This window comes from Trachemys scripta, chromosome 1 (assembly GCF_013100865.1).
Source record: "Trachemys scripta elegans isolate TJP31775 chromosome 1, CAS_Tse_1.0, whole genome shotgun sequence".
Classification (NCBI taxonomy): domain Eukaryota; kingdom Metazoa; phylum Chordata; order Testudines; family Emydidae; genus Trachemys; species Trachemys scripta.
Window position 1 is genome coordinate 144359090 of NC_048298.1, and position 23074 is coordinate 144382163.

Genomic DNA, 23074 nt, shown 5'->3' on the forward strand with positions numbered 1-23074 from the left:
GGGCGGCGGCGGCGCGGGGCTGCTGGAGCTGCCGCGCCGCGGGGCGGGTGAGGCGGGCGCGGTGGCGGCCGAGCTGGAGGCGCGGCGCAGCGGCGAGACGCGGCGCCTGGTGCTGTCGCGGCGGCTGTCGGGCCCGCTGCCCCCGGGGCTGGCGCGCTGGTTCCCGGCGCTGGAGGTGCTGGACGTGAGCGGCACCGGGCTGGCGGCGCTGGGGGCCGAGCTGCTGGAGCTGCCGCGGCTCCGCACCCTGCTGGCCAAGAACAACCGGCTGGGCGGGCCCGGCGCGCTGCCCAAGGGGCTGGGGCAGGCCCCGCTCGCCCGCTCCCTGCGCGTCCTCAACCTCAGCGGCAACCGCTTCGCCGAGCTGCCCGCCGCGCTGCTGGGCCTGCGGGGGCTGCAGAGCCTCAGCCTGGGCGGCAACCGGCTGCACAGCATCCCGCCCGAGATCCAGGCCCTCAACAGGTGAGAGCCGGGCCACGGGGGCTGGGGGCGCTGCCAGCGAGGCGGGGCCCCCTGAGAGCCCCGGGCCGCTTTGGCTGTGCCAGGCAGCCCCCCGAGGGGCAGCGAGGATCCCCGGCCCCGTTTCGGCTGGGGAATCTCAAGCACAGGGAGGAGAACCCAGGTGCGCTGGTTCCCCTCCTGCGCCGGTCCCTGTGCCACGCTGCCCCTGCGAGCTGCTGCCCCTGAGGATGTGGCGAGGCTCGGGCAGAAGGTGCCCCTAAAAAGCGTGAGCTGCCCTGCCTTAGCGCCTTTTTTGAACTCCCCTGGTGGCAGCATGGGTTGCCCTTAACACGTCAGCCTGGCCAAGGTGTGCCATGGGGCCTGTCAACTGTTGGGAATAGGCCATGTCCACCTTGATTGAATTGGCCTCGTTAGCACGGACACCCACTTGCTAAGGCAACTCCCATCTTTTTGTGGGCTGTATATTTATACCTGCCTACTGTATTTTCACTCCATGCATCTGATGAAGTGGGCTGTAGCTTATGCCCAAATAAATTTGTTAGTCTGTAAGGTGCCACAAGGATTCCTCCTTGTTTTTGTTGATACAGACTAACATGGCTACTCCTCTGAATCCTGTTGTGAAGGCAAGGCTGTTTGTGGTTTTCATACGAGTTAGCAGGGTCAGGGTAAACCCCTGTGTGCCCCAGAGTCTCTACCTTATGTGATAGCGACAAACAGCCTTACTGGCTTTATTTGGATTTTACCTCGTGTTAGGTAATTTAAGAACACAACTATTTTTTTCCAGTGAAGTTGTGTCCTGAGAGTATGTCTAGGCTATGGAAAAGATGTGGTTTTAAATGATTGCCCCACCCCATTTGAAACACTGGTAACGTAATCTAATTGCATCAGACAATTTAACACTCCTACACCCCTGTTATCTGGTAAATGCTGAATCTAGGGGCACGTCTTCACTACCCGCCAGATCGGCGGGTAGCAATCAATCTAGTCTAGTGAAGATGCGATAAAATCGATCCCTGATCGCTCTGCCGTTGACTCCAGAAATCCACCGCAGCAAGAGGCGGAAGCGGAGTCTACGGTGGCACGGCAGTGGTCAACTCGCCACCGTCCCCACAGCCAGGTAAGTTGACCTAAAATATGCAACTTCAGCTACGCTATTCACGTAGCTGAAGTTGTGTATCTTAAGTCGACACCCTCCCCCGCCCCCTCCACTCCCCCCGTAGTGTAGACCTAGCCTGAGAGACAGTTTGAGGTAGCTAACTCAATTTTAAAATGCACTTCTTTCTCTTCTATAGTGTATTCTAACTAGGTAGACAAAATCACGTGAGTGTTTTTTGGTGCTGTATCGGGTTACATGGTACAGTTGTCCAGTCTTGGATGTTAAACGTTATGGGTTTCCACTTAATACTTCAGGTTATTTTTCCAGTTTTAATCCAACCTCTGATGATTTAGCCAGTCTAGTGCTGTTTCTTGGACTGAGAAAATAGTCAGTGATTGTGTAATGATTACGTTTTTTATTTGGGGAAAAGAGGTAATCCCATTGAAAATAGAGTTGGAGAATGGTGTGGGAATATCCATCTGACATGCAATGTTTCCCTCACTAACATACCACATTTTCACTTTAATATAGAACTTTAAGTAGCAAATTTTTTTTCTTCTCCTTTCCTCCCATCTTGTCTGACTTTAGGCTATAATAATAGTTTCATATGTGCAGCCAAAGAACGTAAGAACGGCCGTACTGGGTCAGGTCAATGGTCCCTCTAGCCCAGTATCCTGTCTTCCGACAGTGGGCAATGCCAGGTGCTTCAGAGGAAATGAACAGAACTGGCAATCCTCAAGTCATCCATCCGCATCAGGGAAGTGAGTGTTTATTTTTTGCAACATCCACTAACCTCCCAAGAAGAGAAGCAGACGTTAAGCATAGCTTGGTATAAGGGAAAGAATTTCTGAGCTCTGCTCTTGGCTAAGCTACTCAGAGGGATCTAGATCTTCTGTCAGAAACTTGAGCTGTTTACTACCTTATGCTGGGTAGGCTGCTCATGTCCCTGGGCAAGGTTCAGGAAGATGTGATGTAAGTATGGTGAATCATGTGGAAACCCTGTGTCCTCTTACTGGAGTCTTCAATGTGCTTCAGAGTTTGAACCTATGTACACCTGAGCAATGACCTCCTATGCAAAAACAAGAACCCAGATGTCTGAGAAGAGTGTATGTGTGGGAGAGTGGGGAGAGAAGTGTCAAATCACCTGTAGGTCTTGTCTGTCTAAATTGGTACAGAAACTGATTTAACTAAATCAGTGCAACTCCTTGTGTGGTATTTTGATTTTAAGAGTGCCTTATACTGATTTTGTATAAATAAATTCTTTAAGGCACTCTTAAACCAAACAACCACACAAGGGAGTTGCACTGATTTAATTAAATTGATTTCTGTACTAATTTAGGGCTTGTCTACACTGGCACTTTACAGCGCTGCAAATTTCTCGCTCAGGAGTGTGAAAACACACACACACACACACACACACACACACATGCTGTTTCGGCACTATGAAGTGCCAGTGTAGACGGTGTACCGGCGCTGGGAGCCATTGCCCTAGTGGAGGTGGGGTTTTTTATAGCTCTGGGAGGGCCGTGACTACACAGGCACGTTAAAGCGCTGCCACGGCAGCACTTTAATGTTGCTAGTGAAGACGTGCCCTTAGGTTAAATTGGTACAACTTTCTTACATTGACAAGGCCTAAATTCTCCCCCATGTCTCTAGTCCTCTGTATACTGACCCCTAATTTTCATTTGGTGAACTGCTGTATAATTTGGCCATTGAGATGACTAGGTGCCTGTTCCCAACCTATTCAAGCTCCTGTGCTTGTTTCAGACTACAATCTCAGTTGTGCCTACACTGTGCAATGGAGCTTGGGTTGCTGCAGATTTTAGTTTAACAGTCAAGAGTAGCTTATGCTTTGTTAGTGGTGATACAGTGGGGCCCAGCACAGAAGCTCACTAGAAGCCTAGAATATCAGGCGCCAGTTCGAAATGCCAGTGCTGGTCCGTGTACCAATAAGTGAAATTACTGTTCTGTAGCTGTAGTTTCACTGTCAACAGATACCTGAGTGGTTTTTTTGCCTTAGAAAAACTGCCTATTGGTCACAATATAGCAGAAGGTTACTTTTTCTAGTGTAGAACAAGCCGAATAAATATACCCTCAGCTTCCCAAGCTATCTGTAAAGTTAAAAGTAATCAGGCATGTGCCCTCTCTTGCTACTTCAATGTCTAAAGAGAACCTGAATGATGGTATGCACCCCCCCAAAAGCATTTCTGACTGTTTACATTAGAAATAAAGTATGTTCTCAGAGAGTCTTTGAAGAACTAATAAGGGCATACCACAGATACCAAGAAAGTAAACGTCTAGTGCATGCCAGCAAGGTCCCTACTGGCCAGTTAGTGTGTGACACACAGGTATGGATTAGTACAGGGATCTGCAACCTTTGGCACGCAGCTCGCCAGGGTAAGCACCCTGGTGGGCTGGGCCGGTTTGTTTACCTGCCACATCTGCAGGTTCGGCCGATCGTGGCTCCCTCTGGCTGCGGTTCACTGCTCCAGGCCAATGGCTGCGGGAAGCGGCGCGGGCTGAGGGATGTGCACTTATGTACACTAATGTACTGTGTGGGCAGCCTGCGCAAAGTTTTAAGTTTCTGCACCGTGACTTGCTCAATTGAGTTATGAAAATGTTCCCAATCCACTGTAAGTCCTCTGTCAAAAACAACAAAAGCAAGACTTGACATCAGTAGTGCTGAGAGAGAAATAAGCAGACAACCTTTTTTGTTTCATTTCAAATCAAACACTGAATTATTTTGTTTTTTTCTTGCTAAAATGAGAAGCAAAACAAAAACGCTCTTTGGGTCAAACAAAGTGACATTTCATTTCTAAACCCAATGTCAAAACAAAATTTCAGCATTTACAAAAAAAAGGTTTTTTTCAGTTGAAACCACTCTGATGTGAATTGGTGAATAATTTTGGTGATGTTACTATTTGCTGAAAAAAAATTCACCCAGCTCTACTCAGCAGCCTGCTCTGTAGAACCCAGCAACATTCGAGCCTTTCGCACTCTCTCACTGCTTTCAACAGTTGGGTGTTAATCAGGAGTATGAAAGACAACAATAACTGCTGCATGAAAAGAGTGAAGTTAAGAAAGTGGATGAGAACCAGTTTAATTTAAGTGTTCTTGATATCCAGTTGGTTTGAAACATGATGATTCCCCTTTCATTTGCACTGATGTAGATCTGGAGTAACTCCACTGAAGAGGAATTAAACCACCCAAAGACTCGTGCAACTGCAAGTATAGAATACTCAAGTTCCCAACAGCAAAAATCAAGATGCCAACTGCTATGCTTACTTAAGCTGTTAACAGTTTCCACTGAGATCCTTTTATGTAATGACTTTGAGGCAAGTCTGAGTAGCATTACAAAGATTGAGCCCCATTCTTTTGAAACCCATCTGTGAAGAATCTTACTCCGACTGCAGGTGTATATATCAGAACCACAGTAGAACTGCCTCACACTAAGGGTTACTATACAAAGGCAGTTAGTCAGGAATAGCTATTTTGGAGTAACTGCATATGTGGGTACTCTTATTCCAGAATAAAATTGCCTTATTTTGAATTAGCTTAAACCATTCCAAAGTGGTTTAAGCTAATTTGGAATAAGACACTTCTATTGTGGAATAAGAGCATCCATATATGTAATTTTTCAGAAATATTTAATGCACTCTAAATTCTTATCCTACCTTATTCCAGATGAATTTTCACGTGTATACAAGCCCCAAATATTATCTCTGCCTCCACTAGAATAGAGGCACTGCTAAGTTATATTACACATGCAGGTTTGCAAATAATGGCTCCTCCAGGGCGCATCAAATTAGCAATATAAAGAACCATGAATCACTAGCAGCAAGAGAGCATGTTTCTTTTATTTTACTCCCATATAATGGTTTATGGAAAGAAGTTAAACAGAAAAATTGGGCAATACATATCAGAAACAACTGACACATTTTAAAATGACCTGTGAGGAAAAGAACAGTGAAATTTGTCTGGATTTTTCAGTTTGGCTGCCAAACTGAAAAATCAATTATTCATTTAGCTCTGCTATAGAGTCTTCTGTGATGTTAGAGAACTGTGTGCATACCCTTTGATGCAATGAGTGCCAAAGTATGTGCTCTTTTACATATTTAATACCAAATGTACACTTAAAAAAAAAAAAAAAAAAAAAAAAAAAAGCCAGGTGCTGTGTGTGTGGATAGACTTGTAACTGGAGCTGTGGTAAAGATATGATATTAGAGGCAACCCACTAGAATTCCTTTCTTCAAACATTTTACCAATAGTTTCAGGAGACTGATCTTAAATTTGTTGCGTCTCAGCAGCAGCTGTGTTGTTCTCTGTAGAAATGGCAAATCATAGAACGTGGTGGGCATAAGTGTATTGTTTGATTAAACTTTTACTTCCTCACTCCACTTGCAGACCAGATGGGGAAACTTCTTATTAAAGTTTGTTTAGGGAAATTTTGATCTCGTATCTAAATTTAGAGTTCTGGGCGGATCTCTCTACTGCCAGCTGTTAAGTTTTATGCTAGCCAGCATCTTTGGGCAGTGGGGCATCATTAGTTGTAAAGAAAGATAGATCCAAATGTTGGAGCGCTTCTAGGCTGGGAAACTAAATGTTAGAGCATGGCCCTGAGGTATCATAGTAATTAACAGGATGCTAAACATGAGTTAGTACTCAGCAGAGAAAGGAATTGTTGTGTTTAACATAAATCGGTCTGTCTCTACTGAATGTTTTATGTGGCATCCGTTATCATGATTCCTCCAGGCCATATTCTAACACATGTGGACAAACCCTTGGAATCTTAGTTCATTGAGGTGGGAAGCATTGTGGCCTAGTGGAACAGTGGCTAGGGACTTGAGAGCTCTAAATTCTGTTCCTGGCTCAGCCACTGGTCTCTAGGATGACCTTGGGCAAATCATGTCACCTATCTATGCTTTAGTTAACCCATCAAAAAGGGGATAATGAGACTAACTTCCTTTTTAAAGCACTTTCGATCTAACTGTGAAAGTGCTATGTCAGAAGTAGTCCTTATTTCTCTGAGTAAATACATCATTACTGAGCTCAGCTGAGCATCCCTCTATTCCATTTCTAAATGCAAAAGCCCTGAGTGGTAAAATAAAGCATATACTCTGACACCCCAAGAAGGGTCTTAACACAGCTATACGCGAATATCGCACCATACATGTAAATATAGTTACACTTATCTAAGCTCAGGTCAGGTTCAATGACCACAGCATATAACCTTGAGCTATCCAGTTACTAGGACAACAGACTGGAAACCATCTGGCTTTTCAACAGAGCCATACTCTTGCTGCATATGCTCATTTCATTCCGTTAGGTTCATCAGTTCAGCTTGTGCTGACCTGGTGTTACAAACTTCATTCTTAATAAACCTTTAAGACCTCTAGTTCTCATAACAAGAACTAGGGGTCACCAAATGAAATTAATAGGCAGCAAGTTTAAAACAAACAAAAGGAAATAGTTCTTCACACAATGTGCAGTTAACCTGTGAAACTCTTTGCCAGAGGATGTTGTGAAGGCCAAGACTATAACAGGGTTAAAAAAAGAACTAGATAAGTTCATGGAGGATAGGTCCATCAATGGGCTATTAGCCAGGATGGGCAGGGATGGTGTTCCTAGCCTCTGTTTGCCAGAAACTGGGAATGGACGACGGGATGGATCACTGGATGATTACCTGTTCTGTTCATTCCCTCTGGCTCACCTGGCATTGGCCATTGTCGGAAGACAGGATACTGGGCTAGATGGATCTTTGGTCTGACCCAGCATGGCCATTCTTATGTTCTTAATAACTTTTTCAGCGTATCTCTAAAAGGGTGGTGAATCCCATGCTGTAGCTGAGATCAGTGTGGGGAGGGTTGAGCAATAATTTGAGCCCAAGGTGTACATGGGAAAAAAATTAGAAGATCCAAGTGATTTTGTAAATAGCTGATTATTTTTGAGATGTAGCTCAGGAACCTCTCGGTCAAATGACCCCAAATTTGGATGCTAATCCTATTCCACACAACAGATTTCAACACCATCTAAGCTGCCATATGGATTTTGGTGCACTTAGAGAGTCAACTACTAAGCTGAAAGTGACACTCAACATTAACATAGCAGAGCTGTTCCACTATCATTTTATTATGGTCATTGATAATATGTCAACTTTCTCTTCATATGGTATGTCTTACAAAAATTGTTTTATCTGCAGTGCAAGCTGTAAATCTCTCGTAAACTAAATGAGACCCAGCGCTAAGTGAAACTGCAGAAATAAGATTAATGAAGTAATGCAGTCTTCTCTTTCAGTTTAGAGTTTTTGTACCTTGGAGGGAATTTCATTACTTCTATCCCACCTGAGTTAGCAAACCTGCCTTCTCTAAGTTACCTAGTGCTGTCTGACAACAAGATCCAGAGTATTCCTCCTCAGCTGGCACAGTGAGTATATCCAACTAATTTGCTGTCTTCAGCCACCAGCCAATGCTCAAACCTCTTTATTCTGCAAGTATGGATGACAGTACCTGGGAAGATCTGGTTGGTCTTTAGTTCTTAATCACAGGTTAGGTCTGCAGGGGGGAGATTCTCAGCACCAGGCAATGCAAGGAGGACTTGTAAATTCAAAATATTGTGAAAGTGAATGTCCATTTTAGGATTTGTTATAGGAGCCATCACCATAGCATCTAAGCACAGACACAGGAAATGTGAAGTTGAAATGCCAATAGCAAAAATAAATGCTACGCTATACGTTTTTCATCATATTGTGCTCAGCCTCCTTTCCCTTGTATCCAAAATCTTTTCCTGGTCTTATTTGCATGATACTCTTTTATAGCATCTCATTCAAGGAAATCATCATGTTTTAAATGTTCACTAAGGCTCACAACACACCTCTGAATGTAAGATTGTTTTATCTACTACAAAATAGAAAAAAATCTACATAGTAGTTCAAGACAAAAAATAAAGAATACCCTGTGCAATTGAAACTCCAAGCTAAGGTGATAAAAGCAGGGGGGTTTCCAAGTTGGAATTTGATCAGGATAGCAGTGTTTAGCATTACTACTCTTGACATGGGATCTCTGATGTCAAGTGTTCATAACCTTAGTTTTGTTTCATTTGAAAGATGACTCTTCCGGCAGTACGATGTCCTTATGCAGTATGAGGAATATTGGTTTGGTGCTGACAGATGGGAGAGCTCTACATACAAAAATTCAACATGTTTTGTCTCCCAGTCACACTCACTTGGTCTGACCTTGCTTAGCTCTTGAGCTCTGACAGGATCTGAGCATGCGGTGATGCAGGTGCAGACAATGAAAGCATGGAGTTTGCCAGAGTTGGCTAACTGCTAGTCTGCTCATCTTTAATACATGAGTGAGAACAGGTGACCTATTCAGAGCATTGTGTGGAGGCTTTTGAATACATACCCTTGGTACAAGGAAACATCCCTCTAAAAAGCGTTATTTTTGTGTAGCACTATTTAGTTCTATACTAGTTTTTTAGGGTGGGTTGGCAGACACATTTAAGACCCTGCTTATTTCTTTAATATGCATTGAGGAGCTGAGCCAAGTTCTGCATAGGCTAGTCTGTGTGCTAGACCAGGAACTCTGTTAGCATGGCTTTGTGCTTAAAGGAAAAAGCCAAAGGAAACAAGCTAGTGAGAAAGGTAGTAAATGGGTGGTGCTTTGTAATGCTTGTTCCTCTTGACTGTCTTCCTCTTGATTTTTCAGGTTGCATTCCCTACGTTCCCTTAGCCTTCACAACAACCTGCTGACATACCTCCCCCGGGAGATCCTCAACCTGGTTCACCTGGAAGAGCTGAGTTTGCGAGGGAACCCACTGGTTGTTCGCTTTGTCCGTGATCTGACTTACAATCCCCCAAGTCTCCTGGAACTAGCTGGACGCACCATGAAAACCCGCAACATTCCCTATGCTCCCAGTGATCTCCCAGGGAATCTTGTCAGATATTTGAGCCTGGCCAGCAACTGCCCCAATCCTAAGTGTGGAGGTAAGTTAGCTGCTCTCTGCTTCCTGTTCTCACCTGACGGCTCATCTATTTCTTTCTAATCTAGCTCTCCTTTTAGTAGCTTAATTGCATGTGTTGTCACACCAGTCAGTTCCTGCTGTGAGCATTTCAGTAGCCCCAGGTGTGTTGTCTTATCCTCTTCCTCAAGGGACTGTGTCAGTGAATCTAAGGGTTGGTGGGTAGTAATCGATCTATCGCGTCTTGTCTAGACCCCATGCCTTGAGGACCCGAGGTAAATCGATCTAAGATACGTCGACTTCAGCTATGCTGTTCTCGTAGTTGTAGTTTCGTATCTTAGATCTAACCCCCCTCCCCCGCCCCCTCCCCAGTGTAGACCAGACCTTAACTTGGGCTGTCTCTACCCTAAGCAAGAAAGTCCCTGCAGGGTCATTGCTAAAAATCTTAGCACTGGTTTGCAACCTCTGCACAGGAGCACTGTTTTTGATAGAACTGTTTTAGTTGGTACACAAAATGCACTTTTAGAACTATGCGGCTGTACCATCATGTTCTGGGATTCCTGAAGCACCTATCCCATAGCGTTCAGCACAACTGTCACATGCAACCTGTATGCAAGGGATTTCACGGGCATTGTACAAGACTGGGGAGTTCCAAGTAATGCTTTTTTTTGCAAGGGATTTATTCTAATTCAAATGGTCTATTTCTTAGTCTGTTCCTTAACTACCACTTCTTTGGTCATGGTTCTGTTCGCTTCTTACCACTTAATATGATAGCTTCAAAACAGGGAGTGGATGGAGGATGGAGAGGCCAGATATTGGGTTGCGTTGAGTGGGAGAGGAATTTGTTTCCTTGCATTTCACACAGCTTGGACAATGAAAATAGATGGATTGGTTTCACTTTATCGTGAACTAGCAGTGTGCTGCTACAAATGTGCAGAGGCATAGTTAACTCAAAGGCAGCTACAGTTAAAACAAAAACCCACAAACACCTCTAAAAACATTTCTGAAAATGCCTGCGTCTGAATAAGAACCATCTCCCTGCAGTAGGAGAACATAACTGTGTGTTATGGCATCGTTCTGTTCTGTTCTCATGGAAAATAACATCCAAGTTCATCATGGTAACTTCACTCAAGCAGAAGAGAAAATGAGGTTATGAGGGAGAGAGCTTTTATTTATATACACACACTATTGATAACTGTTAGAAGGAGCCTGGTAGACTGGAAAATACAGCGGGTAAATGGATTTAACATTTAAAGACATGTTTGACAATCCCCAGCATGACGTTCCCTCTTAATTCTTAGAGAAATTTCCTTTCTGAGGAATGAATTGGCCATTGTTTCTCTCTTCAAATAGTACTTTGCCCTCTATAACTCTTTCACCTGGATGTATCAAGTGCTTTAGAAACATGAATTCTCTCAAACCCCTGGGAGGTAACTGCTAACTATTATCTCCATTTTACAGGTGGGAAAACTAAGAATTTAAGTTGCAAGGCCACACAATGAATCAGTGGCAGAGCTGGGAATAGAACACAGATGTCCTGACTTTTGGTGCCCCACTTCCAGCCACTTTAGCAACTACTTAGCAAACATTATCCTAGGGTGAGAAAATCGTTGGCAAAATTAGGCAGTGGGGCTACTGTATAAAATGCATGGGATGCAGGTACCTGGCAAACTGCTACTTTCTCTGAAAAAATCTGATAAATGTGTTACTAGAAGCTGCACATAAACTGATCCTTTCAGTTTCCACTTCAGCACACAGATACGCTCCTCCCCACCAAAAATTTCTTATTTCCCTAACATTTGCTGTTTGAATTCATCTCTAAGATGAGGCAGGTGCATTAGAAATCATGGCTGGCTTGCTCATTTCTGTGGAGCATGCAGGTTTCACAGCAAACCATTGAGTCATTTTTCTAAAAACTGCCTTGCTTTCCTTTCCCTTGCAGGTGTCTACTTCGACAGCTGTGTCCGACAAATCAAGTTTGTAGACTTCTGTGGGAAGTACCGCCTGCCGCTGATGCACTATCTGTGCTCCCCAGAATGCTCCTCCCCCTGCAGCTCCGCCTCTCAGAGCTCCACTTCCCAAAGCGAGTCTGACTCAGAGGATGAAGCCATTGTTGCTGCACACAGGATGCAGAAAGTTCTTCTTGGATAAAGGGGAGTGGTGGACTAGAAGGAAAAACATGTCACTAAAGCAATAGTGGAAATGCAGAGCCGGAGGCTCTTTCCTGAGGAGCTCATTAGAAACAGTCCTGTAAGCAGCAGCACATCTGAGCAAATCTAGAATTGCTTGGTATGATGCTGCTTAGAAGAACTAACTCAATGCCTTGCCTACATAGGGATGTTGTGGGGCTAGAGTTATCACTAAACTACCATAAAGATCTGTGTAAAGGGGATCGGGGAGAGCAGACCTGCCATGTCTGGGAAACCTGTCTAAAGGGGTTTTTGATAGCATGACACTTCGCTACTGTGATTGGCTTAGCACCATATGAAGCAAAGAAGACTGTTCTTGTTCTGGGATATTACACTACGGTAAATCAGCGAGAATGTAACTGTGCTATTCTGGGTGTATGCTGTGTTTATCATGTATCATGTTTCAACACTCTGCTCTCTCCCTTGATTTGCGCTTACATATTTACATACTCCCCCAAAAAATTAAATTTATTTTTGTTGGGGATGGATTTTTTGAAGATCTGAGTACTGTCTTCCTTTGTTCCAGACTTAGGGTCTTCATCTACTGTAGATGTTAGTTTATTATAGCCCTAGAATTGAGCCGGTTTGATATTTATCTCCCTTTTTATACTAGGCTGCTGTTAGTGTCTCCTTCTGACTCATCCTTATCTCCTCCTTGCAACTGGTGCATCGGTGCTCTCATGTTGATTGAGAATACATGCAAAGCATCTCACTGAGCCTTGCCACCAGTACAGCACTACAGCCATATGCCCCTGTCTAAAGGACCAAGTGCATTGCCCTCCACTGTACTTTAAACTCATCTGGCCCCAGTGGAGCAAATGTGCACCTAAACTTGTGTAAATTCCATAGTGCCTCTCACTCTATCTTTGTGTTGTGTCCTCTTATTGAGGATAGCTTCTTTTCACCTGTTACAGTATAACTTTGCATATTGGAGGCCACGCACTAAGGCTGTCATTGCCTACATTAGGCATTAAGCAAAATCTGTGTGAGAATCTTATTCCATGGTTTCAGCAACTTGTGCCTTGAAAAAGCTTACTACTTTCCTTCAGCTGAAATACAGAGTAAGGAACATTGCAGCGCACTATTCTTCCTTACCCCCCATCCCAGTATGAAAAGAGAAGCTGGTAGGTGGAAGTGGAAGGCAAGCTACTTTGAGCATGTTGTGTGGGAGACAAGTTGGTGTTGAAGGCTGTTGTATATTTATTAATTTTGCATTCACTCTTGTTCATGCAATCCTTTGCATTGTTCAGATAATGTATTCACCCACCTTAAACTGTATTTAAAGGAAAACTGCAGAGGTTAGATATAATTCTGTAGCTAAATATTTAATACACATATCTTTTAAAGAGTTCATGAAATTGACAGGTACTTCCATCTCTTTGCCAAGGAGCGCTGATGGTGAGTTTCTGAGTACAGGTAGTTAATGTGAACAGTGGGATCATGTTTTTTAAAAAAAAAAATCTACTTGATGCAAAGCAGTTTATACAGTTGCCAATTCTTTTATGTATCTCTCTGTTCAGTAAGAGGCTAGACTTTCAGAAGTCAATAACGAATATCTGAATGAGTTTTGCAGTGGCCAAATTCAATTTCTCATGGACTTCTGTCCTGCTCACTGTCTGCTTTTAAAATCTTAGATTGAATTGTATGGGGAGGAATTGGCCTCTTTTTGTTCCTTACTCCTGTTGGCAGTAATGAATGGAAAGGTTTTAATCTACTGAGTAATGAAATTTAATCCCCACAATGCATCTTTGTTACCCAGTTCAAAGAACTGTTTTTAATGCATTTTATTCACACCAGGGAGATTTTTTTTTTCCTTCTGCTTGAATAGTTTCAAGATACTTCAAATAGACTTCTTCAGGGTGCACTCTAATACAGGAATAACTCCATATTGGAAACCTCTCTGATTGTTTTGTTTTTCTGACGAGAGCATTGGTGATCTTGTATTGAACAGTAAAGGATTAAGGGGCTTTAATTTAGCCCTCTTGTGGAATTTTATCATGAGCAGTGTGTTGCTTTACAAAGTCTTAAAGGTGCCTTATGGTTTATAAAAGTATATTTTGCTAGAAATGTATGAATATAGAATATTTCTAACAGTATTTCATTATGAGCTGTAAACTGATTGTAACACTAAGCAAAAAATGTTATTTCTGAAAACTGTCTCTGTCCATTATTTGGTAATATCTCAACTCTAGTGTGGTGAGAAATGGAGGGTTCCATCACCAGAGTCATAGAAATTAGAGATTTTTCTCTTTCCCCATTCTATATAGGATTAGAAAGTAGAACAGTCTCCTGGGGGAAGTAGTAACACTCTTGCCCCTTGGGTCAAGTCAAATTAGACTGTAGGCAGGATTGTGTGTATTTTATGAAAATCATTGTAGAATTTTGCTGCAGAATCTTAGATTTTAAAAAAATCTTGACTTAATGGTTCTACAGATAAATGTGAAAACACAACCTGATTGTAAACTGAGTGGGTAGTGTTCCTGAGTCTGCCAGCAGCCTGAAACAATAGAACAATAGTGCTAAGAGGTGTGAACTGCCCCATTTATCTCAATGGGGCACTAATGCTGAAATCAAAAGGTGACAATTTAAATATCAACTTTCCGGACCAGAAAATAACCGTTGGGGATGTTGCCACCTTTACTTCTGCACTGCTGCTGGCAGTGGCACTGCCTTGGAGCTGGGCCACTGGAGACCAGTGGCTGCTGACTGGGAGCCCAGCTCTGAAGGCAGCGCCAACGCCAGCAGCAGCGCAGAAGTAAAGGTGGCATGCTATGGTATTGCCACCTTTACTTCTGCACTGCTGCTGGTGGGGGGCTGCCTTCAGAGCTGGGCGCATGGCCACCAGCAGCTGCTCTGCGGTCGCCCAGCCCTGAGCAGTGCAGGAGTAAAGATGGCAATACCGTGACCCTCCTAAATAACCTTGTGACCCAACCCCCCCTGCAACTCCCTTTTGGGTCAAGACCCCCAATTTCTTACAAATATGAAATCTGTATAGTATAAGATAAAAGCACACCAAACACTAGATTTCACAGGCAGAGACCAGATTTCATGGCTGTGAATTTGGTAGGGCCCTATGTATATGAGAAAATACTTGTACGTGAGAAAGCATAATGGGTTTGAAAAGTATGAGCAAAGACTAGCTTCTTCACATAGCTGTTATTTCTCACTATATCAGTGCATTTGTTTTGGCTGTATTTGCCTACCTAATTTCAAATTATTCTTTATAAGCAAGGTCTGAATGAACTCTCCCCTGACACTTAGTGATGAGCCAGAGGTGGGTGGAAAGGTGTCAGGACCAGACTATATGAACATACCTACTCTCCCTAGGTATCCAGCAGACAGAGCTATGCTGCCCTAGTGAACAATTTTGGCTGGTATTGGGTTACAAATCACTTTAGTATACGCCATCCGATATTAAACCAAATTTTGCACCCCTTGATAATCTGTACGTTATTCCTAGATCACCAGAAACTTCTACACTTACCATTCACGTTCTTTTTTTTGTTAAACATAATCTTAATTAAATGTGGGGGTCATGAAACGTTACCATCCCTATTGTATGAATAACGGACAGCAGAACTGTACTTAGCCTGCCTGAAGGAGGGGGGGTCTCGGTCAGTGCTTAATTTGTGCTAGGGCTTGCCAGGGCTGAGGCCTGCCACCTCTAGCCTTGGTGGTTCATAGCTCTGGGCCCTCTGGGCTTATCAGATCAGTTACAAAAGAAACAAACTTGCTTGAGCCCTGGCACCTCTTTCTTTACAAATAAAGCACTGGTCATCCTCAAGTGCACTCTCTAAACAGGAGGTTTGGATGCCATACCCCAGTGAAGAGAGAGCGTGAGTAGGTGGGGGCACAAGTGTTTCGCTTGTTGACTCTGCATAAGAATCACAGGCACTTATTTGACTTGCCCCTCTCTCCTGTTTAAAGACAGAGCTGATTAGGCTCCATAGAGAGCCTTTTGGTTGGTTAAGTGATCACTAGAGCTGAAATCACTGATAATCATCAGGTCTAAGTACTTAGATCTGCTGGGGGACAGTGTTTCTGTGGAAGAGAGATCAGCCTGCACTAGTAGCAAGATTCCCCCTCTGAGAGCTGAAATCACTGAGAGCTGCAGTATCCCCACTGGTTGGGTGGGAAACCGGGGTTCGATTCCCTGACAGGGAGGGTGGTGCCTTTTGACTGGGGGAGAATAAAATGCCTTCCTGGGCAGCCCATTCCTTACCCCCTCCTTATATGGTGACTTCCGTTCACACCCTGCAGTGCTGATTTCCACCTCTAGAGAGACAATTAGCCCGCAAGGCCACCCCTGTCTGCTTACCCTAGCGAAAGCCTCTACATTGTCTTCTGCCACTGGGCCCAGCTTCAAGACCTGCACGTGGGGGCACGTTTCAGAGTCGCAAAGGGAAATACTCCAGCCAAGGGCATGAGGTAGGGTTACCATCTGTCCGGGTTTTTCAGTGTTAAATGGCCATCTGGGGGGAGATTTCTAATCAAGAAGAAATGTCCGGGATTTCCCCCTTCCCCTCTTGCAGAGTGCGGCGCAGCTGATTGGACGCCTGGCCTGATTGACAGCCGCTCGCAGCCACTAGAGCCTCTAGCAGCCAGAGTCCCTCCCCTCTCCCCCACTTCCTCCTTCCCCACAGAGCAGCGTGGCAGTGTTTGAATCCACGTGGAGCCCGCAGTTCTCCCTCTGCCTGGTGAGTGCGGGGAGCAGGGCAGGTGGCAGGGGGGGTGTAGAGGCTGCAGGGGCAGGAGGTGCAGAGGCTGCAGGGTGAGTGGGGAGCAGGGGACGCAGGGGGCGCAGAGGCTGCAGGGCGAGTGGGGAGCAGGGGGCACAGAGGCTGCAGAGGCTGCAGGGCGAGGAGGAGCAGGGCAGGCAGGGGGCGCAGAGGCTCTAGGGTGAGTGGGGAGCAGAGGGCACAGAGGCTGCAGGGGCGGGGCAGGCAGGGAGTGCAGAGGCTGCAGGGCGAGTGGGGAGCAGGGGGCACAGAGGCGGCAGGGCAGGCAGGGAGTGCAGGGGCTGCAGGGCGAGTGGGGAGCAGGGGGCACAGAGGCTGCAGGGGCGGGGGGGTGCAGAGGCTGCAGGGTGAGGAGGAGCAGGGCAGGCAAGGGCATGGGGGCTGCGGGGCGAGTGGGGTGCAGGGAAGCACTTAGCAACCCCCAACCAAGATCAGAGCGGCAGGGAGGAGGGGGAATGCGGGGTGCTCAGAGGAGGGGGCAGAGTTGGGGCAGGGACTTTGGGGAAGGGGTTGGAATGGGGGCGGAGAAGGGGTGGGATTGGGGTGGGGCCGGGGGCGGGGAAGGGGCGGATTTGGGGCAGGGCCGGGGGCGGGACCGGGGCCCCGTGGAGTGTCCTCTTTTTTAAATGTTTGAATATGGTAACCCTAGCATTAGGACAATCACTGAGCGAAACGGGGTGGCAGCTGATCAAGGAGTGAGGAAGAGAGAAAAGCGGACAGGCAGCAGGCTGGCTTCCTTTTTTCCTTTTGTGATGATTTTAACTATGACAGTAATGGGGAGACTTGAGAAATACCTGTGGTTGTAGGTGAGGTAGCTGGCCGCCCCAAGAGCACAGAGCTGAGCATTTTCCACACTACTGCTGGGTCACCCTATGGCTGGCTGTGATCATATAGTGGTTAGTACTCTGCCCCATGGCCGCAGCCTACTCGGTTCAACTCTGAGTCACAGCATCGCTTTTTCATGGGGGGATCTCCTAACGCATACCTAGTGGCTCAGACTGATTGTGTCCATTTGCAAAGAGAGCCAGCAGCTGGTGCCTAATTTCCACTTGGTAAAGTAAAGTAAATCAGGTAAATCCGTCAGGAAAAGAGTAACAGGAATTCTTCCTGAGTGCCAAGGTCCAAAAGCAATGTATCCCATCCCAGAAACGGCTGTTTCAAATGTTCAGCCACTGCGCGTTGAGAGGAAGGTTGTGCAGACCTGAGAATCTGTGGTCCTCAAGAGGCGCTTCTAAAGCCAAAGGGCCTTGGGTGAGTTTGTGATGGTGTCATAAGCGCCAACTCTGTGGGTGCCCTGGGCTGGAGCACCCACGGGGAAAAATTGGTGGGTGCTCTGTACCCATGGGCAACTCCTGCCCCCCAGCTCGCCTCCGCCTCCTTCCCTGAGCGTGCCGCTTCGTCCTGCTCCTCCCCCGTCCCGCCCAGTGCTTGCACCATGAAACAGCTGTTTCACGCAGCAAGCGCTGGGAGGGAGTGGGGAGGAGGAGGAATGGGCTGCGCACGGGGAAGAGGCAGGGCTGGGGTGGGGATTTGGAGAACACCCACCGGCCCCAAGGAAAGTTGGAGCCTGTGGATGGTGTGACTTTGAGGAGCATCTGAAGTGCAGAAGGGGGAGGGTAGAAAGAAAGGATTGTGAGAGGAAGAAGGTGCTGAGTAGCTCTTCAGTGAGGGCAAGGTCCCAGGCAGGTATTGTGGGAGGAGCTGTGTAGCCCCCAAAGGCAGCCTGCTGTGCAAGGGTATGTGAGGAGGGACAGCATTTTTCCCAGGGCTGTTGTGGAGCCAACAGCCAACTCTTTAGGAAAGAGAAGAGAGTGGTGGTGTTGTTTCCCGATGGAGCCCATGGTGTGATGTAAGCTGACCATAGCTGGTCCCTTGGAGCTCCATGCGCAGTGTGAGTTTGCCCTGTTCCTTGTTAGTATAGTGGTGAGTGTGACATTGCACCCCATAATGCTTTATAGAAATATGCTTATGAGTGTAAATATGACAGAACTGGAATGTGTTTTATGCTAAATATGCCATGTAACATATCTCTGCAAAGTTATGATCTACTGGATATATTAATCCTATTTGTATGCATGTATCATTTTTGTATTCCTAGTTATGAATATTGGCTAGGTACTTGTTTGATTTTAAGTAGCCTCAGTGAAGCAGTTGGTCAGCTTCCTGAGGAAAGACTATTCTCAGTAAGTGCCCAATCAAGAAAGACTTAAGCTAACAATGAACTTTGAGAGACACCAATCCATATCTGAACTTTTCTTGGGAATGTGGCATCGGCCAGTAAAGTTCTGAGTCATGCATGGACATATGACTTGCCCATGTGACTCCAAAACTCCATCTTGCAGCTGGATTCTGCATAGGAGAGGAGAAATGGTTTCCACCCACAAGAGAAAGTCTATTTAAGCCCCTGGAAACCCCACCATTTTGTCTTCAGCTGGCTCAAGAGGTAGCCTCTCCACCCCCAAAGGATACCTGAAAGAAACTGGAACAAAGGACAGTAACTACAGGGGTGTGAGTGATTGCTGGACCCAGACTAGAAGGAGGTTAGTTTGTAAAAGAAGCTTATTAGAACATCTCTGAGGGTGAGATTTCATCTGTAATCACTTTCTTACTGTATTAGGCTTAGGCTTGCATTTTTTTTTATTTTGCTTGGTAATTCACTTTGTTCTGTCTATTACTTGGAACCACTTAAATCCAAATTTTGTATTTAATAAAATCACTTTTTACTTATTAATTAACCCAGAGTATGTATTAATACCTGGGGTACGGGGGGGGGACGACAAACAGCTGTGCATATCTCTCTATCAGTGTTATAGAGGGCGAACAATTTATGAGTTTACCCTGTATAAGCTTTATACAGGGTAAAACAGATTTATGTGGGGTTTGGACCCCATTGGGAGTTGGGTATCTGAGTGCTGGAGACAGGAACACTTCTTAAGCTGTTTTCAGTTAAACCTGCAGCTTGTGGGTGATGTGGTTCAGATTTGGATCTGTGTTTGCAGCAGGCAAGCATGTCTGGCTCAAACCAGGTAAGGGACCGAAGTCCCAAGCTGGCAGGGAAAACAGGCTCAGGGGTAGTCTAGGGACATCAGGTGGCAGTCCCAAAGGGGTTTCTGTGATCTAGCCTGTCACAGTGACTATTCCTGACTGTAATGCGGGAGGCCAAGGTTCAATTCCCTGACGAGGGTGGACCGTTTAACTGGGGGAGAAAGAAATGCCTTGCCTAGCCAGCCAGCACATTGCTCACCTCCTCCTTCTATGGCGAATTCCATTCACGCCCTGCAGTGCTGATTTCCACCTCCAGAGAGACAATTAGCCCGCAAGGCCACCCCTGCCTGCTTGCCCTGGGGAAAGCCTGTACATTGCCTTCTGCCACTGGGCCCAGCTTCAAGACCTGCATGTGGTGGTAAATTTCAGAGTTGCAAAAGGAAATACTCTGGCCAAGGGCATGAGGACAATCACCCAGCAAAGCGGGGTGGCAGCTGATCAAGGGGCGAGGAAGAGAGAAAAACGGGCAGGCAGCAGGCTGGCCTCCTGTCTTTTTTCTTTTTGTGACGATTTTAACTATGACAGTAATGGGGAGACGTGAGAAATACCTGTGGCTGTAGGTGAGGTAGGTGGCCGCCCTGAGAGCACAGAACTGAGTATTTTCCACCCTGCTTCTGGGTCACTCTACGGCTGGCCATGATCATATAGTGGTTAGTACTCTGTGCCATGGCCGCAGCAATCTCAGTTTGAGTGATGGCCTTGCTTTTTCTTGGGGGAGCTCCTGACACGTGCCTAGTGGCTCAGCCTGATTGCGTCCATTTGCAAAGAGAGCCTGCAGCTGGTGCCTAGTTTCCACTTGGTAAAGGAAAGTCAATCAAGTAAATCAGGAAAAGAATAACAGGGAAGAGTAACAGAAATTCTCCCTGGATGCCTAGGTCCAGAAGCAGTCACTATCCCCACGACTTCCGTTCACACCCTGCAGTGCTGATTTTCACCTCCGGAGAGATAATTAGCCTGCAAGGCCACCCGTGCCTGCTTGCCCTAGCGAAAGCCTCTATATTGCCTTCTGCCACTGGACCCAGCTTCAAGACCTGCATGTGAGGGTACGTGCCCAGCTTCAAGACCTGTACGGTGGGGCCCAGGGTGTGGTGTAAGCTGATCATAGCTGGTCTCTTGGAGCTACATGTGTAGTGCGAGGCTCTGCCCTGTTCCTCTTTAGTATAGTGGCTGCGCAGGAGGGAATGAAGGGCTGCGCACCTAATTAGTGGAGGCGCTCAGGGGTGGCTCCTCTGATTAGGTGCCTCCTGGACCCTGGAGAGAACGTGGAGGAAGGTGAGGTGATGGGTGAATTAGGGGAATGTTGGGGGAATAGGGAGTGGGTAAGGGTCAGTGGGGTGAGGTGGGTGTGGGGAGTTTGGGGCATCCCGACTCCCAGCTTGGCTGCAGCTGCTGTGGAGAGACAGGACTCTCTCCCAGCCCCAGGGGTGGGCTGGGTGGAGCAGTCTGCATGGGGAGGTGGAGGGGCAGGGGGGAGCAGACTGCATGGGGGGGTGTGTGCCAAGATTTCAGGCAGGTTGGTGGCATTTTGGGGCATGGGGGGATGTGGCTACATGGAAGGTGGGGTGCTGGGGAAACTCCATTGTCTGATTAATGCAGGAGAGTAAGGTCAGTACAAGCACATCTTCCCTTTTCTTGTTGTCGAGGTAACTATGAGGCTGGGGTGAGGACAAAGCTGGTATTAATTACCAACTGACTGTTGATATAATTACAAGATCTGAAATATGCCAGGGATAATATGATGGGAAAGGCATAATGTGGCACTCCCACTATTTTCCACTGTTAGACGGGGAAAAATTAGTGGGTGCTCTGCACACACTAGCAGCCAAGCTCCCCTCACCCCCCGCCCCACCTCTCCTCCCCCTCCTCCCCTGAGTGCGCTGAGTCCCTGCTCCTCCACCTACCTCCCAGCACTTCCCACCAGGCTGCCACCAAACAGCTGTTTGGCAGCGTTAGCACGCTCCGGTAGGGAGGGGGAGGAGTGGGAACATTGCGCACTCAGGGGAGGAGGCGGGGAAGAGACCGGGACGGGGCTGGGATTTGGGGAAGGAGTTGGAATAGGGGCAGGGAGGGGGCAGAGTTGGGGCGGGGCAGGGGTGGGGCCTCAAGGAAGGGGTGGAGTGGGGGCAGGGCCAGGGGCAGAGTGGGGGTCGAGCACCCAGGGGAAAGCGGGGAAGTCAGCACCTATGCTGTTAGGATCATCAAGCAAACACAAAACTGTGAATCATCTGCAGTTCTAGACCAAAATATTTTTCACCTAGCATCAGCAGGGAGAGATGAAGAGCTTGCTTTTGGCCATGTTGAGTTTCAGTTGACAGCTGGTGGACCTCTGCCAGGAGATGTTAGAAAGACTGGGTTAAGATTTAGTTTGATTAGAGGGAGACAGATCCAGAGCAGAGAGAAAAAGAGAGCTGAGGGATTCTGTATTAGCAGATCTTAATGCGGGATCTGGCTTGGTGTTTTTTTATTGTAAAGCATTTAGGCTGCTTTTGTAGATAAGTGTTAATAATCTGTCCTCTTTCTAGAGTTCTGAGAAGGTTATGAGAGTATTTTTAAAGAGTGCAGATTAGGTTGCAGTGAGGTCTTAATAAGTGCAGGATCAGACTCTCAAATGCTGTCAAGTCCACACAGTGAACAAACTGAAAAAACACTTTGATCTTTCTGTTGTAGTGATCTTATGGGTAAAGTACAGCAATCCCTGGTTAAAAGAAATAGATCTGTGATTTTATTTTGATTGGTGTGGCTTTAAGAAGCTGCTTTCATGCTATTTACTCTCTCTATGCTATTTACTACTCTCTATGGCTACACAACACAGCATTTAGCACAGGAGTAGGCAACCTATGGCATGTGTACCAAAGGTGGCACACAAGCTGATTTTCAGTGGTACTCACACTGCCTGGGTCCCAGCTGCTGGCCTGGGGTCCCGGCCACCAGCCAGGGGCTCTGCAGCCACCCCCAGCTATGGCCCATTGGCCCCAGCCTGTGGCAGTGAGGGGTGTAGATTGGGGTAGTGAGGGGGTGCAACTCAGCACCCCCACCTTAAAAATTGTTCTAGCGCCACTGTGCTGGGATATGTTTAAGTCCTGATTTGCTGCTTACATCACTATCATGCCACGTGGAACAGCGCACTGCGTTTGATGTTGAGATTAGAATGTACATCCAAGAACAGGAATTGGAATTTTCTAACGGATTTCAAGATTTCCAGCGATTTGGCTAGGGTTACCATATTTTGTGCCTCCCAAAGGAGGACACTCCATGGGGGCCCGCCCCCGCCCCCAGCCCCGCCCCCTCCCCAAAGTCTCCGCCCCCTCCCCTGCTTCCCGCGAACATTTGAGTCGCGGGAAGCCTGAAGCAGGTAAGGGGGAGTGTGGGGGGAGGAGGCGCGGCCCAGGCTGTCCCCGGCCCTGGGGTGCCGGCCCTGGGCCCGGCCCACCACGCCCGGCCTGGCACCGCCGGCCCGGCCCCCGAATCCCCGGCCCGGCTGGCGCCCCCGATCCCCCCACCGGAGCCCCCGGCCCGGCCGACCCGACCCGGCCCCGCCAGAGGCCCCGGCCCGGCTGACCCGACCCGGCCCCGCCGGAGGCCCC

The 23074-nt window shown here is 47.0% G+C and overlaps 1 protein-coding gene across 1 annotated transcript in view; it reads left to right on the forward strand.

Annotated features, from left to right (window-relative positions):
- LRRC58 (leucine rich repeat containing 58) overlaps positions 1 to 13860 on the forward strand; it is a 36689-nt gene extending 22829 nt beyond the window's left edge. The window contains exons 3-6 of the mRNA XM_034766959.1: positions 29 to 462; positions 7853 to 7981; positions 9265 to 9542; positions 11460 to 13860. Coding sequence (XP_034622850.1) covers positions 29 to 462; positions 7853 to 7981; positions 9265 to 9542; positions 11460 to 11668 — 1050 coding nt within the window. The 3' untranslated portion in view covers positions 11669 to 13860. The remainder of the gene's footprint in view (positions 1 to 28; positions 463 to 7852; positions 7982 to 9264; positions 9543 to 11459) is intronic.
- The last annotated feature ends 9214 nt before the right edge of the window (positions 13861 to 23074 follow it).